At 39.9% G+C, this 19,764-nt stretch overlaps 1 protein-coding gene, 1 long non-coding RNA gene and 1 other non-coding gene across 7 annotated transcripts; 1 reads left to right on the forward strand and 2 right to left on the reverse strand.

Moving 5' to 3' along the window:
- Nucleotides 1-206: 206 nt before the first annotated feature.
- Nucleotides 207-10,434, reverse strand: znf346 (zinc finger protein 346). Of its 5 annotated transcripts, none has more exons than XM_037119940.1 (7): nucleotides 10,282-10,434; nucleotides 8,142-8,245; nucleotides 6,844-6,939; nucleotides 5,914-6,058; nucleotides 5,553-5,798; nucleotides 5,366-5,465; nucleotides 207-3,831 (listed from the first exon to the last, which is right to left on the reverse strand). In XM_037119940.1, exons 1-7 carry the CDS (start codon nucleotides 10,373-10,375, stop codon nucleotides 3,564-3,566), a joined length of 1,053 nt encoding a protein of 350 aa, XP_036975835.1. In that variant the 5' UTR covers nucleotides 10,376-10,434; the 3' UTR covers nucleotides 207-3,563. The 5 variants fall into 5 exon arrangements, with proteins under 5 accessions (XP_036975835.1, XP_036975834.1, XP_036975832.1 ...); XM_037119939.1 differs by having other exon boundaries at nucleotides 5,914-6,061; XM_037119937.1 differs by lacking the exon at nucleotides 10,282-10,434 and adding an exon at nucleotides 9,984-10,245 and having other exon boundaries at nucleotides 5,914-6,061.
- A 1,330-nt stretch (nucleotides 10,435-11,764) lies between these two features.
- On the forward strand, nucleotides 11,765-11,837 carry trnav-aac. The gene has a single exon. It is a non-coding gene; the product is annotated as a tRNA-Val (tRNA).
- A 2,689-nt stretch (nucleotides 11,838-14,526) lies between these two features.
- LOC119030748 lies at nucleotides 14,527-18,978 on the reverse strand. The gene is made up of 3 exons (XR_005078403.1): nucleotides 16,282-18,978; nucleotides 15,645-15,797; nucleotides 14,527-15,490 (listed from the first exon to the last, which is right to left on the reverse strand). It is a non-coding gene; the product is annotated as an uncharacterized LOC119030748 (long non-coding RNA).
- Between the last annotated feature and the right edge of the window lie 786 nt (nucleotides 18,979-19,764).

Consider the following 19,764-nt stretch of genomic DNA (forward strand, 5'->3'; position numbering starts at 1 on the left):
GTTTCCCAGCAGGCATTGCACTGTAACAAGCTGAACAACATTATTAACTTCACCTGTTACTACTTTAAACTTTGTGGCTCATCTTATATCAAATCTAAATCAAGTCCTTCCTTTTTACACTGGAAGACATGTTTACACTCACGTAGCAGCAGGTGAAGTTCCATCAAATGACTTATATTAGAGGAAAAACAAAGGAACAAACAAACTCTCTTAAAACATTTCTTTTATTTAATGCACGTTTGCTGCATTTTTTTCCCTCTGTTATACACAACTTATATTGAAAGTAACTCTTAATCACAGAACACCTAGCACACAAACAATGAGGGTGAAAACAGAAAGGCCATTTGTCTTTTAAACACTGTGTACTATACTTAATGTATGAGCCCTCTTTGTATAAATTACATTAAAAAAAAATCTTTTCTTTAGCCAGACGTTTGCAGACATTCAATACTAAAATAGTCAACCAATCATCTTGTATGAGGACCAATGGACTTAAAAAAATTATTCTAACTGACATCACTTCCTAATTTGACATCACCGCTGAAAATCGCTGCGTTAAATATTGTAATCTCTGGTATTGACAGTAATTGCAGATCTCAGAGAGCGTCTACAAGTCTCTTCTAGAGTATATAAAGCTCTATTTTGGACAACTCAGAGGGAAAGTATTTAAAAGTCTTTTACCTTCAACCAGGCATTTAACTCAACAGTACAAAAAAAGCTTATACTTTCATTAACTCACAGCTGTAATAAAACCACTGCTTCTCAAATACAAGGACAGTATTCCAATTGCGTATCATAATCCCTTTCATCTCTCCATTACTGCCCAGACTTCTGAAACTGAAAACTAGTTTTTATAAAATGACATCAACTTCTACAAAATGCTCATCATTGACAGACTGGTACTTTTTGTAATATTTGAGGGTCTCATTTAGGATCTCTGAAATCAGTGTAACATGACAATAATCAGGTGGACCAAAGAACGAGAAACATGGACTGAAAAAGCAGCTTTGCTTTGAGTTTTCGTTGATTGCATGTGGCTCTGCTACAAGATGTTAGTATTGGTTAGATGTTAGTAGGGGCAAAGCGATTTATATACTCCACTGTGTCCAACTGACTGATTCGCTACGTTGACACTAACAAATACATCCAAAACATGCCAGCAGGAGCTTCTTGTTTTAAGCCATCAGCGACTTCGGAGACATTTTATCAGCTGTCACTAATCGATGTTAAACATGGCCAGAATGACACACGTATGTTGTTGAAGTTAAAGTGCGTTCTGCAGCTGGTGTCTGTTCTCATCAAAGATCATTTGTGAGGCAAGAGCATTCACTCTGCAAAACTGCTGTACAACCGCGAATAGAGTGAATGTTTCTGTCTAACAGAGTGATACATCTTCTTCAGACAAAATCTAAGGAATCAAATCACATCACTTACAGGAGTCACATTCAATTTAGGCCTAGTCCACACATACACAAGTATTTAAGGAAACTGGTTTAAAATAATAATAATAATAAAATAATAATAATAATAATAATAATAATAATAATAATAAAAATCTCTGTCCAGTCAAGTATTTTGGCACCATTTCAGAATTAATCTCTGTCCATTCAACACACCTGAAAATGCATATCTCACGGCCATTCACATACACCGGGGATGTGCGTGCTGTTCTACCAGGAAGCAGATTGTCTGTCTGGTCGGTTGCTTAGCTACTGACAACACAATGAACAAGGCATGGAATCATGACTGCTCCTCACAGAATCTTTTGGATAACTTGTCAGCAAAATATTGTGAGGAGTGTTTTTGGTCTCACTTTTCCATCGCCGAATATCAATGTTGGTTTGTGTCTTTATACATATAATGTCTAACAATATAGCGTACATTCTATCAACGTGCAAACTGAAATACTCCAGTTTGATAACACATTTGCAAATGATCCAACAAACATGGATAAAGGCCAGACGTAAATCGTGTTTATGAATATCTCTACACATTGAAGGAGTTTTCCAAAAGTTCAATGACCTACAACGCCATCTACATGCGTACGAAAGACTAGACCAGACAAAAAAAGCTTTGTTTTAAGAAGTACCTGTGTACGTGTGGACAGGGCCTTATATATACCATAATAAAAATTTTATAAACAGAGGTTTTCAGTCAGGGTCAGTATTGGATCAAAATAAGATATGTCAATTGGTAATCTACGGCTGAGATACTTATTTGATCACATTTAAACTGATAAAAATATCGGATCAGGTCATTCAAGGTTATGTCCACACCAAGAACTATAACAATAACTTATTTTAAAAAAAAACAAAACTGTGAGCATCTACACTGATGGACGATTAAGTTTTGTAAACAGTGGCGCCAAGAACGTAGTCCAGCTGTGTTGCCATCTTAGAACAAAATGGACATAGAAGACCTGTTACTGCTGCACAGAGGCACAAAAAAGAAAGCCCATAGATTTTGGAGTTAGGAGTATCCAGAATTCTATATGCGAGTTGTAAAAGACATCAAAACAAATTTCAGAGACCCCATCAGCTCCAGCCTAATATACATAAGGATTTTGATAAGTTACATAAATATCCAAGACTGGGTTAGGAGAGTGGACCATCTAAAAAGTGTCTCCCAAATGTCTTTAATTATCTCACATGAAAGAGTTCTGTTAAGAGTTAAAAACAATTATAAGCACTCCCACACCGTTATTTTGTTGGAAAATGGACCCAAATTTAAGCAGATTGACGGCCCTGTGATTTCGAATGAATTCTGACTGGCTGTCAGTGTTTATTGTTTATCAAATTGCTCTGAAGATGATCCCAACAATATCATTCGCCATTTTCATTACAGTCTTGGTGTGGTCGTCGTCATCCACAACGCTTTTTAAAACGTCATAATTATAATTCTTGGTGTGGACTGCCCAGCACAGAGCAGATTTTCCATTGTCTGATTACTGATGACTCTGCCATAATTGTTATCATTTTTTTTTTTTTACAGTGATAAAGATTTAAATCATAATTTTGCCTGAAATTGGCAGCATTTTGTTCAGGCAAAGTTCTTGAATTGCTCCTTTTAACATGTAACTGGCTTATTTTGTTTCATGAAGGATTTTGTATAAAAACATGTTTATATTCCTGAAGTAAAGCACTGATCATATCAGCACCAGTGTCGACAAATTTCACATGCTAGCCAGCCCTAATGTACACTGATACAGAGAACAGTTTTCAGTCAGTCAGTTCACGTTTGCAACAGAAGCAGAAGCCAACAGAAGTCGAACCCTTGTAGACATTCTTTAGAAATGACAACTGAAGTTTGTTAATTCCAGGAGAAAACAACGAAACAAAACAAAAAAACACACATTCTTTCACCTTTTCAGTTGGGAATATGATAAAATATCATTCTGGGGGTATTCCAGGGTCCAAACTTGTGAATAAGAGGGGAAAACATACGGAGAAGAGACTGACAGGAGCTGAAGGTCCATGAAGTCTGATGTTAATGTGTTAAAGGGGCTGGTTGTTGTGTCATTCCAAGTCCTGACTGAAGCCACTGAAGTCCATCCCAGCCCAGCCTCAAGTAAACTGGTCCTCCTCTGTGTACTGTGTGTCCTCAGGAGCGTATTGGTTATCTCCAGCTGGGTATTGATCATCTGCGGGCCCATACTGGTCATCTGCGGGCTCGTACTGGTCATCTGCAGTGGCAAACTGGTCATCTGCAGTGGCATACTGGTCGTCCACAGAGGCATACTGGTCATCTGCAGGAGTGTACTGGTTGTCGACCCCGTATGATTGTTCTGCTGCTTCTTGGTTCTCTGTAGTGTTTAAGCCAGATTTTTTCACTCTGGAAAAAAAGAAGATACATTTCAAGACTATTGTGAGATACGAATGTCAGGTTTCCACAAACCAGATTAATTAGGTCAAAATAATTATCATCAACTTGTAGATGTGATGCGATTCACAACAACGAGCCAGGAGACATAAACTTCGGTATGTCTTCAATTTCACGTTTTGTGTCTCTGCCACTTACACTGATGTAGTTGTGTGGACTTTGTCCTCTATTAGCTCACGGAACTATCCAAAATATGACATCCAATATGATCTGATCGTCATTCATATTCTGTGGATCCTAGTGCACAGATCATGATAGGTCTCCTACTTTTTTTTCCAGTTGCTGCAAGCAAGTGTTAAAGCCATTTCACTGTGCTTTATTAAACCATTATCATCATGCAGCAGAGATGGATCGAAACATTGAAGCTCTGCACTTGGTAAGAGATGATGTACCGCTTTAAATTGTGTTTTCATGTTTGGTTTTTATTTGCTCCCAAGGCCATCTGACACCACGGTGGTTGTCCTGCGCCAATACTCCGCCTCCACCTCTGTGTGTCCGGCGCTGATACATCTCTGGAGGTAATATCAGTGGCGCAGCATTGGCAAACCAAACCAGTGTGAATGAATAAGCCGGTGGCGCGTATCGAGGGCGTGTCGGTCTGAGAGTCTGATAACTACACAGGTCCTTCACTCAACAAAAAACAGAAATGTCCCACAAGGCAAAATCACAGGACTAAACAACAGTAACAAAGTAACTAACGGTCATTGGCAACTTATGAGGAAATAAAATACTGCAATTCAACTTGGAGAAGTGTCTGTCTCCCTGCCCTTTTGTCACTGGCAAAAAACTTTAACTCATCAAGTGTTTGTGTTTGAAAAAAGTCACAGCCACAGTCAGCCCTCCAGACTGAGACTTCAGTGAACTTTCCCTTAGAAAACAGCGCCAGACAGCACCCAGTTTACAGATGGTGATGATGTAATTATATAATCTACACTGAATAAAAGCAACTTTTTTTACTTTCCAGGATGTTTGGTGGGTCAGGATCTCAATCACAACACATAACAGCATTCATATGATTATCAACTGTCCGTTGGTTTAAATTGACAGGGGGACACCAGGGAAACACCTTCAAAATGACACAGGCGTCATCTCATGACACGTGACATCACGCCTCTTAAGGTGCTGCAGCGCCGGCTTTCTGTGTGAATTACACCCTAGTCCGTCTTTACAGCGGAGATACTTGGCTCTGTGTGAACAACGAACAACAGAGAGCTGGCGCAATACCATAATGTGGCGTCTCTGTGTGAAAAGGGCTACTATGGTGGCAGAGGGCTGATCACACAGCTAGTATAAAGAATGTGTCCGTAAATCTGTTCAATGGTCTTGCTCATGTCTGGAGATGGTCAGTCCCCCTATGGAGAAACCTGGGGCAGGTACCAAAGTAATTACCTCTAATACAGAAGCAGACTGATTCATTTAACAAAATGTTGCAATGTCACAAACAATTATCCAGCATAAACCTCACAAAAAACACACATGTACTTACTGGTTCTTATGTTTGGCACCACTGATATGAGACTGGTACTGCTCCACAGAGTTTAGTTCGATGCTGCAGATGGTGCATGGGTAGCCCTTTAGTGTGGAAGCTGAAGGCACATAGAAAGAATTATTGCTTAATATTTTATTGATCTTCTTCAGGAGTCATATGTTTTTTTTGGATTCTGTGGTCTGACCTGGTGCTGTGGAAGGGCCATATGTCTCCATCAGTTTCATCTTGGTCATCTGTTTTCTATGCTTCTTGCCCACGTAGTGCTGCTGGGCCATCAGTGGGTTGTTGAAGGAGGCCTGGCAGATGGAGCAGAAGCGGTCGGGGTTGTTATTGTTGTTACTGTTGCTACCACCCGTCGCCGGCACACTGCTCGATTCATCAATGGGTTTCTTCTTCGGCTGAGCTGCTGTTGGTGTTGTTTGGGAGGCTACTGTTGAAGTGGAGATACAATTACAGCGATGATGGAAATGCAATACATCAAATTAGAAAGAAAAATTAAAATGAAGGTAACTAGAGGTTTAATAAAATCATAAACAAATACATACCTGGTGCCTGGGGGCCGATTTTCATCCTCAGGTTCTTGGCGTGAACTTTGCCCTTGTAGTGAGACTCGGCCACCACAGGAGAGGAGAAGTTCATGTTACATACATGGCATACCTTCGACCTGTCGCTGACTCCGTTGTTACAGTCCTGCTGACAAAGACACACAGCAACATGAATCATTTATGGCTACAAGAGGCATCATTTGTTCTGTTAAAAAAAGATGAACTGCATGTCATCACTACCATCTGTTCTCTAAAACTTGAAGTCCAATATGAAGTAGGGAATCCGAACTACAGAGAACAAGATACAGTCACTCAGTTTGCATTTGGCACAACATTTTAGTTGACATCACAAAATCAGCATGTTGGCTTCTTTGATGATTTCCCTTCCAATGATTTAACCACTATAATAAAGGCTATAATATTTCCTTTCTTTTTAAAAATACTTTCTTTCTTGGATTGCTTCTGCAAGTATCCTTTTCTCCAGTTTTCCAGGAGCAATGTTTCTCTACATTGTTAAATAGAGCAACCAGTAATTTTCCCTTCTTCATCTGTGCATGTGTTGCACTACGCTGAATAGAAATCACTCAGTGTCTGATTTTCTTGAAATATATCTATTCATTTTTAATGAAGTGGGTCAGGATCTGTACACACAGAGAATGTACCATTAGAATTAAAATACCCTATAAAAACATGAACCTTCAGACAAAAATTAAAATGATTTGGGTTCTAAGCTCATGATCATCTTGAATATATATAATTTCAAGTGGAGTGCAGAAGCAGGCAGTGATGGCAGGAGATCCTGTGAATGATGGCTAATGTGGTGCAAGTAGCAGCTTAGTTTGCTCAAGATCACTTTGGAAAAAACAAAATGATTTCAGTTATTTGGATTCAGCTGACATTAACTGGTAAAACCGAGAACATTTTACTCACACTGTCATCTGATGACGACTTCAACTTTTTCAGCGCTGGCTCCTTCTCATTTTGCATGGAGAGATAACGCCGCACTTTGTTGGCATGTTTCTTGCTCTGCAAACAAAAACACAGATCTTTATCACAAAGTGGACAACAACCATCAGCATCCCAGTCCACTGCATTCAACTTATTTTCACCATTTGATTTTTGAGATGACTGGGCACACGGGAAAGATACAGCGTCTGCATTTTTAGAACCAGTATGTTCCACCTAAATGAGTTTGGCAAGAGAAAGACAACATACCTTTATTGTGTCTGCACAGTTTCATATAATCCAAGTCTGATAACATGTCTTCTAGACCTTAATAAGGTAGCATTCTGGTACCAACTAGGGCTGTATGATATTGGAAAAAACTGACATTGCAATTTGTTTTCTTTTTGTTGCAAGCTGCAAATCTATTTTCTAGTTAAGTCAATTAAGTTCGTTAGTTAAGTTAATATCAACATTCAGGTTTGAAAAACACATTTTAAAAAAAAGTAATCTGCAGACTCTCCACTTCAACATGAGACCATACCTTTCTCTGGGTGTAAAGGTTTGAGCCTGAACAATGCCCAAAACATGACCCATAGACCTTGAGTTTAGCCTAGCCGCTGGCCGTGAAAGGCCCTTACTATGTCCATGTCATTGTCCACTATTCATTTCAAAAACAAAAACGTGCATCACAGCCATAATGAGCCTCAGCTGGATAAACCTCTGTTCTGACTCCTTTAGTTTACACAGCCACAAATAATAAGGAAGCTGTTTTCATTTAACCCATTAAGACTGGATGCAGCAGTCATATTTTTACCCCTTTAGAGCCCGATGTGACATCAGTGCGTTTACAATGGTGTGTTCACTTTCAAGATATGTGAGTGGAGAAATGCATTGTGGTTGGTTTCTGAAGATTAGTGCAATAAAACCCTCTTTTTTTCTGTTTTAGAAGGGGCTTTTAATCAATGCCTGAGGTTTTAAGATGCCTTTTTAATGGGTGCCCTAGGTCTTAGTGGGTTAAACATTTTTATGCTTTGTCAGAAAACTTGAGAATAAAGAAGAGATTTCATTGTAACACTACCTAGCTCACTAGCTTAATGTGGACATGCGCTTGTTACTAATAATAAAACTATCAATGTGATGTAATCCGCATTAAATAGTCAAACCTTCTGGCTAATAATCGTGCTGTTTTCTCCCTGTATCAATGAGCATAGTAGCAGTGTCTAAAATTGGTTAAGTCCCCTGACATTGAAACAGCAGCAGTAGCAGACTGTGGGCTCACTGACCTGATAATGAGTCAACTTCTGAGACTCCGAAATGAGGACGGCACTGCAGACTTTACACTGGGAGTCCGAAAACAGGTCGCCGTGCTCCTTTATCATCTTATTTACTGCAGAGAGAGAAAGCAATTTTAAATTAGGTTACATCTTCTGGGAAAATGTAATTATAACACACACACATCTGTGGAAAAAGTTCAAACAACAGCACTGCTCAAGATTCATTTATTAAGGGAATAAGCCAGCTCAGCAAAATCCAACTCGAATGGCATTCAGGTTGTCTGTACTAGACTGATTTTTAGAAACAAGGCCCCTTTTAATTTCAAACAGCTCCCTTTCACATTACGTTCCTGCCTGGTAAATGTAAGACAATCCCCTTTGCACACGTTAGCAATACATCCAAGTACACTGACAAGCAGCAAGGCAGCACACTCACAGACACAGTGGCATGTTTGAGACCCAACTGTGAATCAGGGTCATTGTTCTTAGCTCAAAATATCTGGGAAATTAAGTTATCTTCATGTGTCAGACATGTGATGATGATAAGTTGTGAAGCAGTAGGCAGATATGATTAAGACAAGTACTAAGTCAGGGGATAATATGGTGCCTTTTACTTAGCTGGTTTGAAGGAGACTTATTTAATAAGCACTTTGAGAAATGGAATGCGTAACATCACTTTCAACTGTCAGATAAAGTTTTAAAGCTTTCAGACACAAGTGTTGTTGCATGAATATTCCTAACTGCTTTATTCATTCCTCACAAGATCTTAACAGCGAGAGAACCAGCACTAATTTTTTGGCACCTAATGTGCGAGAAGGAGCTATATTTAAGTTATTATTTGATATACTTCTTCTGTATTATGCACTGTAAATAGCCAGTAGATCTGTTAACATCAATCATTTCATGACATTGTTGACTATTTCTCATTCTATCTATAATCTAAGAACAATTTGGGGAGGATTCTTTCATTAGATATTTTTATTCTTGCAGGCAATGCATGGATGATAAACAAGTAGGTAGTGGGGTCGACTATTTATACCACATACTAACTAACAAGAACGATAAAAAAAAAATTGCTTTAATATTGCCTCACACATGCACTATGTTGTTCCTGAGAAGAAACAAAATATTTTAATGAGAAAAGAAAGCTCTTCAGTGGCTGATTAGTTTGCCTTAACACACAGACTCTTTGTTTAAATGACTGAATAAACATAAAGACCCTAAAGAACCACACAATTTCATACTGTTTACTTTGTTTATATGTGGTGGACCCTGCCACCTTTCTAGTTACTAACAGTGTTCTGGGGTCTTCATTTTCTTCTGAGAACAGTTTGTTTATTCAGTTATGGGGAAAGTAAATAGTTCTGCGTTTGTTTTCTTACCTCATTAATATCATATCAAAATTCTGAGTTTGTATTTCTTCTTCTACCAAGTGCTCTTTTAAGCATAACATTGTGATAACCGATCACGTTGTTGGCTGCTAGGACTGCATTTATTAGTTTGATCTCACATCTGCAGTGCTAAATGAAGTCATACAAATGGGCTGAAAGGAACTTAAGTATGCAAACAGGGGTGTTGCAATACAACCATTTGGCAACGATGGACCATTCAAAGCTGACAGCACTAATGACAGACAGAGCAAATATCAAACAGACTTTAGATGCATTTAATATTAAAATACTAACAGAAAATTCATGCAAACTTTTGCTAAACCACTGTTCTTTCAGCAGTTCGCTAGTGGCATGTGTCTTGTGTCTTGCATGTGTCACTAATGCTGAGTGCTCGAGCAAGAATGGGATTATAACGTTAGCTAAAACCTGCACATGGCCTAAAACATGCCTGTCTGCTAACCCAAACATGGAGATGCTTCCTTCAGTCTCCACTGGACCGCAGGCAGGGGAATCGATTCACAATCATTATGAAGCAACATCGGATGCAGACATGCTCTCATCGACCTTGGAGGCGAAACGGCTACAGCTAGTTTAGCTTAGCATACTTTAGCAACCCCTCTCCGCTCACTCTGCAATGCCGGCTAACGTTAGCTTACAGAAAGCTAGCGGCATTTTAAGCTTAATGAGCCAAAGCTGTAACTAAGTGCACCGACGTGGTGTTCATTTAAAATAAACGTTAAATTGGTAAAAGGCCATACCCTCCGCCGGCCCTGAAGGTAAGTAAGGAAAATCCTCTGTCTGCATCGCGACGGCCATAATTTCTATCACCATCAGTGGCGTCCGAATGCGCATGCGCAAGTGACAGGCAGGCACAAGGATAAAGGATACAAATAAAGACGTCTCGCTCTCAGTAGATTTTACACGTGCCAGCCAAGATATGTATTATAGACGATCTTTGAACCTGTGTGATTTGCTAATGAGCTGAATTTTGACTGTAAGCTGAGCTGTGGCAGAAAGTAAACGACGTAAAAATAGTAGTTGTATTTTATTCAGTCATCAGACATAACACAATATATATAGATATAAACAGTTTAGACACTACAAACAAAGTCAACAGTCCATGTGTTAAGTAGTTACTGTGTATTGGACAGAAGCAAAATGCTAATATATGGCTTGCATATACTATACTACTACTACTACTACTACTATATACTACATTCTCATCAATGTCAGCTACTCTACAGACATAGGTAAAAGAAAACATACACAACAAAAACAGTAATTTACACTACTCAAAATAAGAAAAAAAGAATAGAAAGAAAGAAAGAAAGAAAGAAGGAGAGAAAGATAAATAAATAAAATAAGAGAATAAATAAAAGATAACTTAAAAATTCAGTCTAAAAGGATGACTTTACATAGAAGCAGGTCTCTAAAAGTGGGGTTTAATGTATGATTTAAAAGTTAAAATAAGTGTGAGGTATCTATATATTTGAGTATCAAATGTACTTTTCTGGAAATAAATGTAAGTATCAAAGGTACAGTAAGAGTAAATTATACATATATTTAAAAGTATGTATTTTTAGTTTATTCATTTTTAGTTCATCTTGTACTTATCTTACTTGTATTGTTACTGTATCATTTACATTTACTCCTTAAACACTTTATAGTTTGTATATTTATATCGTATACTTTTTTTCCTTTACTCGACCTGGTGCGTGACCCTGATCCGTGGATAACACTGGTTGTAACTAGTTTTTCTATTGCACTGTACATTTTTGAAGCAATGTCTGACACAGAAATTTCCTTGGGGGCCCCGAGTCGGGGATGAATCTTGTTCTGTCTTGTCTTATGCACTGTAGAGTGATTTGTGTGTCTGGTGAATCTGATGTAACCACAAGATGGAGACAAACAGCCATTAATGGCAGGGACACTCGCACAAACAGAACAATGTTGATGCAGAAGGTAACAACATTTCACTAACGGTCCTGGAACTCCCACTCGTGTCACAAGTAATAATTGTTTTTGAAAGGGGTCATTCTTTCTAACTTTTTAGCCCTGAAGTCTAGTTGAAGCTTCCACCTTTTTTCAAAAACCGACATGCCAGTTTTACAAGTCGTCATTAAGACCATTTATAGTTTCCTCCAAAGTTGGAGCCATTGTAGACACGTAACATAAAAATCATACGATACCGTGTTATGGACTGATTTTGAAATTCAGTGACGTTCCCATGCTTTTTCATCAGTTTCCGTAGTGTAGTGGTTATCACGTTCGCCTAACACGCGAAAGGTCCCCGGTTCGAAACCGGGCGGAAACAGCTTTTTTTTTGCTCTTCTTCTTGGAAGACAAGACTACAAGTTAACACAATTCAAGATACTTGCAAATAACTGAAAAACATATTTTAAATGCATAAAGGCTATGACGGAGACAAAAAATTATCCACCTCTCCACAGGCTGTAAGCACACAGCATGGTGGCAGGTTGCATCTAGCTTAAATCAAAAAGGTATGCTGAGGTTCAAGAATATACAACACTGACCATCATTTTTAACCATACATTTTACATTTAACTTACTCTGTGTAAAGTGCTGGTGTTTGGACAGGTTAGATAGTACATGGTAATGTGATTGTGAGTCTAGACTTATTAGCTTAATTAGGGTATTTATAATTAACCTATACAGAGACTAGGTAATGTTGAGTCACTGTGGCTACCATCTGTTGAGGTAAGTGTTAGAGTTAAGTAATTAGAGCATACTGACAGTTGTGATTAGACTGGATTGTATCATCCATAAGCAAATATATATATACATACACACACACACACACACACACACGTGTGTGTTTATATATTCACCTGTCTCCATGCCAACTTCCAGCGCTATAGGCCATAAAAAATATATACAACTGTTGATATGTGAGCATTTAGTTTACCAAGGAGCTGGAGAGAAAGAGAGACATTAATCTCCATCCAAATTTGTCACCAAACTAAGTCAGTGGATCCTTGTTATCCTGGTCCTGATTTTTAGTTTTGGAATTTACTGTTTACTGTTGAAAGTTTTTCCTCAAGTGTTGCTAGTTTTATGTCCCATGTCTTTGTTTCCCACCCTTTTTCCTGCTCACCTGTGTCCCACTAGTTAATCATTCCAACTACTTTCAGTCGGTGTTTCACTTCAGTCTGTTGGTTAGTCTCTGTCATCTGTCCTTTTCATTTGGCTTTTCTTAGATTCTCCTGGTTACCACCAGCAGCTGCCCAATGCTGGTGTCTCTTTCAGCAAGAAGGTGATGTGTCAGTGACTGTAGGTGACAGGGGAGTATACCCTGCAGTTTGGAAGTGTAAGAGGAAGAGGTTCAGGTGCTCCTGGAGAATGTTGTTGGCTGCTAAGCAAGGTAGAAGAATTTGAGAGCTTCAACCCCCAGGGACACATGATGGTAAGTTGTCTGTTTTTTACATGCTTTCTTTAAGCTGTCATTTAAGGATATGGTACGTGAAAAAACATGGTGTCTAAGAACACCTAGCTAAGGTACAGGCCAACGGGCCACAGCTTTAAATGTCAGGTTGTATTTTTACTAAATATGGATGTCGTTTCTGTGCTCTACCTGCTTTTAGAATGAAAAGTCAGTGTATTTCCATATCAAAAAACAGTCATTCACAATAAGATGAAAATATTTAGTCTGTGCTAGCAGTTAGCTTCAGAGAAAAAAGGTTAGAGACAGATTGTGAAGTATAAACAAACTTCAGTCTGTGAGGAAAATGACACGGCTTGTTTTTACAGCACACAGGAACTGCACCCCCTGCAGGTCACTATCACAGCACTGGGCAGCTCATTCAGTGACAGACTGAGTGTGTGTAGAGGTATCGCAGGTTCTTCCTTCCTGCTGCTGTTAAGACTTTGTAACTAGCACTGTTTGATTTTTGCATGCTTCTGATGTGTGGCATTCAAGGATTTAATATGTAAAACAACATGGGGTCCAGGAACACCTAGCTAAGGTATGGGCTAACAAGACACATCTTTGAATGTAGTATTGAAGGTTGTATTTTTTACTAAATATTGATCTTGTTTCTATGCTTTACCTGTGTTCAGAATGAAATCGTCTATTTCCCTATTCATAAACTATTAGCTGACTTAGCACTGTCTCAGCCTACGCTCCCATCACCAAGGTGGAGCACTACACAGAGTACACAGGACTACACCCGCCCCGTGCTCAGCATGATGCGCGCCCTCAGTGCTGAGCACCCAGTCACTGGCGGAACCACCGGGGCCAGCTACAGAGGTAGAGACACCCCGCAGCAGCTGTCGCTGCTCTTTTTTTCCTCAAACTGTTGGTGGACAGGAATTTGGCTTTCAGCACAGTTAAGACTCAGTTAAGACTCCCCAGCCTTGATCACATCATAAGAGAATATTACATATTCTACTATGCTGTGCCACTCAGGCACATACTGTATGGGGCTTTGTGATGCGTCTTTACTCACGAAGCAGTGGCTGGGCGTGGAGCGTTATGGATTTGTTTATTGGAGTAGATGTGTTAGTGCTTGTGGGAACAGACGGACCCAGTGAGCTATGGACTATATCCCGCTTCGCCTTCAACCACCTTGCGATAGCCTCAAAGGGTGAAGCCTATGCGTTAGAGAGTATAGATATGAGTACAGGCACAGCCCTTGAAGCTCTAGGCCTCACTGGCTCCTTGAATGGCTGAAGAAAAAGGTGTTTATGGGAGCCGAGTGCTCACACAGTAGGTGGGTGTGGACTTAAGTCTTTTCAGTGCTGCACGTGCACGGTGAGGGATAAACCCACTAGCTATAGCCCTAAACGGCTGCACCTATACTCACAGAATCTAGAGTTACAACACGTAACTATCGTTTTCAGTGCTAATACTGTTGGCTGCACTGCCAAATTCCTCCCTGCCAGACCATTTTTCAAGAAAAACAAAGTACAGCAAGGCAAATATCACTCCACTTTCTGTTTAAGGTGGACTTCAACCACCTTTGTTGAACTTTTATAATCCAGAATCGTTCAATAGTTTAATTTTGACACAACATGCGGAGCGCCTCGCCCCCTCCATTAGCTGTCTCAAGCAACAGACAGCTAACGGGAAGCAGGTCAAATTTGTCTTCAAAATAACAGCTTTACATTGCACCCCACTGGAGGTTAGAACTGGGTTGTTAGTGGGGGGCTATTAATTTGAAATTAGGGACAATTAGTAGCTTGCTGCTACAACAACAAACAAACAACCAAGACAGCTACAGAGACCAAGGCGACGCTAGCATCTCCCGGATCTCAGCGGCTTTCCAGTTGCTCATTTTGACGTAAGGGCAGTGTTTCCCACAGGATTTAATACGACTATGGTGGGTGGATGTTGGACCCTCTAGGGGGGTCTGGGGGCATGCTCCCCCGGAAGATTTTTTTTACCATTTTAAAGTTGAATGCATCAATCTGGTGCACTTTGAAAGCAAAATTAAAAGGCTAGATCTATGAGGAACTGTGTGCTCTTGTACACAATTTAATCACAAACACACTGGTTGTATAGACACTAATGGTGAAAACACAAAATCAAATATAGCATACATCTGAGCCATCAAAGAAATAAAGCAAAAGTGTTTACCTTTACCAAATAAAATAATAAATAATTAAACTGTAAGCTAAATTGTCATAAAAAATAAAATGGAGCCGGAGGGTACATCAACATTTGGTAGGCAAAAAAATTTTGGGCTGTTTTGCTTCCATAACATGTCTTCTTTCAGACTAGTTGAAAGAAAACATCCAAAATACACATACATACATACACATACACAACACTCCTATTTGCAAACTTTGCACCCCGAATTTGGACATTGAATTTTCCTGGGTTTTGAAAAAAAACAGTTCTAATGCCCTTTGGTAGTCAAATTCCTCTGGACAGGGCCCATTGATGGAGACCCTCAGGCAGGCAGCCAGGTGCTCTCCTTGCAGCCTGTTGCGAAGCTCTGATTTGACCTGAAAATGAAGGTAACTACAATTAGCCAAATGAATGAAAATATTTTAAGGACACTGCTCTTTTAGTTAAAGAGTATGCAGTTTATCATGTAAGTGCAATGGGTTAAAAGTTTGACACATCTCAGCAACATATTACCATGCCCTCTGTCCTTACCCTGTTCATTGTGGAGAAGTCTCTCTCACAGTTGACACTTGACACCGGAATGACAAGTGCAATTGCTGCCAATCGGCTGAGTAATGGGTATATCTGTCCCCATTCATCGCACTCACTGGCTAGCAGGGTTATTATTTCAGCCTGGTTCTTGTCCTAGAGGAATAATTTTAAAAAGATGTTAATTTATATCTAAATTGATAAAGGTGTGTCTGCAGGTTAAACTGAATAATTTTTAAGACTTGTAAGTCTTTAAAGACCAAATATAAAGAAATTTGAGACAGAGTACTGGGATTTGCTTGGATTTGTCTTTACAGGGTTTATATGAATTTGAAAACGGTCGAAATAACCGTCTTGGCCGTTCTACTGTTGGTTGTCAGAGCCGCTGGTAATAACAAAGATTCTCTATATACATTTATACTTTCTGAACCGTCTCTGGCAATAACATTAACGTTAACTAGTTCGATATAGTTTAACGTTAAGTTACATACTTTTTCACGGCAAGCATCCGGATATATCAATCAACATAATCAAGACTGACAGCTTACATCGTAACGTTATCGTTTTGCTGTAGTACATAGATCAGGATAACATTGTTTCTAAACTAGCGGATATTGTAAAGTTTGTTAAAGTTTCTTACCTCAAACGATGTGGTGTCCTAAAATGCCTTCTTCACGTCGTCTTCACTTCTGCTTCACAATGCCGTAAGGTAACGCGATATATTCCAGTGCCTGCGTGCGTGCGTGTGTGAGTGAGTGTGCGCGCGCCATGTACAGCGGGGTGGGGGCAGAGCGGGGCAGAGCCGACAGACAGGGAGTGAGAGATCCTTTGCCAAAGCTGCAGCGCGTGAAACACGTGTTACAGATCTTTTATGTTATTATGAGAAGTGTAAGATTTTTTTCGGTTCACTCTGAGACTGTGGCGGGACAAATTAGATCATGGCGGGCCGCCAGAGTCTAAGTAATTAATGGGAAACACTGAAGCGGATGAAGTCATGAACTGCAATGTCTCTCCTATCCATCTTCACCGTAACGTAAGACCAGAGCACTACTGTTTACTACCTAACCCTCACCACGCCTCACAGTCACACCATGCCTGTTTCGAAGCGCAACATCGAAAAGGGTCTGGTCTGAAACAGTGTCGTGCGGCGTAGCGTTCCGTACGTCGTGTAATCAAATTCACCGCTATGGTGGGATATTAAAAATTCATATCATGACGAAAGTATACACTGGTATTCGGTGTGAACCAGTATACCACCCAGCACTAGGTTTAGCGTCGACGCTAATGTTAAATGTTATGCACTACCGTTAACGTCATACTGGTGGTTAATGCAAGTATTGTGTGTTGTCAGAAAAGCATTCCCTCTTCTATGTCTTCCAAGTCTTTAATGTTTTATAGAGTCTATGCTCTTTTCCGTTTATGAAGAGCCCGGTGACGCTGGGGTTGTTGCCATTGGTTACTGTAGATTACGTTTGATCATGCGATATTTCTGGCTCGGAGGACTAGATTCTAGATCGGCCGTGAGACAGGTGATTCTCTGCCGAGAATATCGGAGCACACCACACACAGTACGATCAAAGCTGATTTTTTTTATCTTCATGTGTGGGGGCTCTACAGATAAAACATTTCTTAAGATTTATAAAATCTTTATGTGTGTACCCCCCTTTAGTGATGTTCAATACCACCAATTTCCTTTCTGATCCAATACTGAGTAAAATTCAGGCTGGTATTGGCGATACCGATCCAATGCTTTGTGCAAATACACCAAATGTGTCTGGTAAATCTAAAAAAAGTAGTTTAAATGATCAATTCCTAAGGAAACATGGCCTGAATAAATCTAGGCTTTTTTACCTATGTGAGATCATCTCAGTGATAGACATTACTTCAAGCTGATCTCATGCAGGTATTTGTAGAAGCATGTATTTATTTTGTTACTTATTTCTTAAGCATATTTATTAATTTGAACAACATCAACGGTGCTTAGCGCCGCTTAAAACTCCATATTTTCTCTCTCTGTACCTGACAGTGCCTGCCTGGAGCACCGAAGGACTCCACCAGAGACGTCTGTCTTGCCCCAGCAGCAGCACCTGATACTGTGCTCCCCCTTCTGTCCACCTCATCATAAATGCCTCGTATTCTGTATTGTGGTTTAACCTGAGGTGTTTCACAAGGTTTGTTGTGTTGCCACAACTCCTTACAGTTTGTTTGTGGAGCTGAAATAGCTCCAGACATGACTCTGTTTACGCTCTGCCATTGTGTCTACAGACTGAGACTGACTGACTGAGCAATCTGCCGGTGCACTTATGCATTAACCCAGGCGGAAGAAAAAAACAGTTCCCACCAACCACACATCATTTAGACAAGATCTCAATAGTTTAGTTACTTTCCACTCATTGGTCTATAATAATCCTATTGGTGTTTATTTATTACTCTAGTATATATCTTGACATATGTTTTTTCTTTCTCCAGATATCAGCCAATGTCGGCAAGAAGCACCAGCACAGCCAAAGTTAAAACTATTTCCAAGGACCTTGATGGGGGACAGGAGAAGAGGCTTGACAGCTGTAAACATACCCATTTTCAGTTTACAAAGTTACTAATTATTATGTTCACCTTTTTCTGTGACTGTTTTAGTTTACTACCCAATTCAAATTGTTAAAATTGTAAATACTGTTTTTAGTCTCATTTATCACTTGTCTGAATGAGGTATTTGGCTTTTTTCCCTGGGTTGTATGTGCCCCTCTAACACAAAAGCTGGACCCAACCCCCCCCCCCATTAAAACTGGTCTAGAACTGCCACTGTTTTCAGCTACAAAATACGCATCTCTCTCCTCCCTCCATGTTGGTTGTGACGCTGCGTGGTTTTACACGTGAGTGTCCCCGTGCTGAAAACGCGCACGTGACGTCACTCCCCGAGATGCAAGACAAAAGCAAAAATATCTATTTTTACTAGGGAAAATGACAAAAATAATAGTAAAACACAGTGATCTGAATAAGTAACTTTAATCTGATAAGTGGTTTGGAAATATTACCACATTAGATTACTCCTCACTGAAAAAAGTGGTCAGATTAGATTAGAGTAATGCGTTACCAGCATCACTGCACGGGCTCGGCTGGGGTTGGGTTGGGCTTGATTTTTTTGGGCCAGATCTAAGCTATAAGTGTAAGTGTGCACTTCTGTGTGTTATAAATATTGTACATTTGGGCAATTAAATGCATTTTGCTGAAGTTGCAAATCCTGAAAGTGATTTTACATTGTGCATCCTGTCATGTAACGTTAGCAAATGTTATTGCATTTAATCATTACATGATTTGGCCTCATTCCCTGAGCGGAGTCCATCTGGAAGCACAATGATAATCTATAGGTAACATTTTATGTGCAGCAATAGAACTATGACAAGGAATTATCTGTAGACTGGGGTTTTACGTACGTGTGTAATGTAAAACATGGACTGTAGGAAACGAGGCTGAACATGATGAGTATCTAACTTAGAGTCAATTTCTGGCTCTGATGGCTCAACCAGGTCGGGTTGGGTCCGTCCGTGACACTGCTAGCTTCCATTGTAACTGTACATTACGTACTTGTACAGCACACGGAGGCACCTCCACTCCCACGCGTGGGCATGGTCCCAGCGCCTGTAACTGACACGCGATCAATATAAGTTTCACACAGTTTCTCCCCTTTCTTTCTTCTGCCATCAGTGGCGCAGTTTCTCCTTACCCAAGTGCGTACGCATGGGTCAGAGTTGGCGTGGAGGACCGCACATTTTCCCATCAAGTTCTCTTTTTATAAATCCCACGGTGTGCGTACACCTTCTTTTGTGCTTACTTGTTTAGAAATGAGGCCGCTGGTCTTACGTTACAGCGAAGATGGCTAGGAGAGACATTGCAGTTCATGACTTAATCCGCGGATGTCAAGATGAGCAACTGGAAAGCCACTGAAATCCGGGAAATGTTAGCATCTTCTCGGTCTTTGTAGCTGTCAGCTCATTGGTGTAGCAGCAAACTTTGAAATTAAAAGCCCCTTGCAAGGAACCCAGTTCTAAACTCCAGTGGGGTGCAATGTAAAGCTCTTACTTTTAGGACAAATTCAGATGGCTTCCAGTTAACTGTCTGTTGCTTG

This window comes from Acanthopagrus latus, chromosome 13 (assembly GCF_904848185.1).
Source record: "Acanthopagrus latus isolate v.2019 chromosome 13, fAcaLat1.1, whole genome shotgun sequence".
Classification (NCBI taxonomy): domain Eukaryota; kingdom Metazoa; phylum Chordata; class Actinopteri; order Spariformes; family Sparidae; genus Acanthopagrus; species Acanthopagrus latus.

Excerpts from the sequence above, each read along its gene's own strand:
- znf346 (XM_037119937.1), bottom strand. The coding sequence starts at position 10,083 with ATGAGAGCATGTCTGCATCCGATGTTGCTTCATAATGATTGTGAATCG. Across the intron at positions 8,246-9,983 it reads GGAAGCATCTCCATGTTTGG|TAAATAAGATGATAAAGGAG; the intron begins GTTAGCAGACAG and ends CTCTCTCTGCAG. Across the intron at positions 6,062-6,843 it reads AGTCGTCATCAGATGACAGT|CAGGACTGTAACAACGGAGT; the intron begins GTGAGTAAAATG and ends TGTCTTTGTCAG.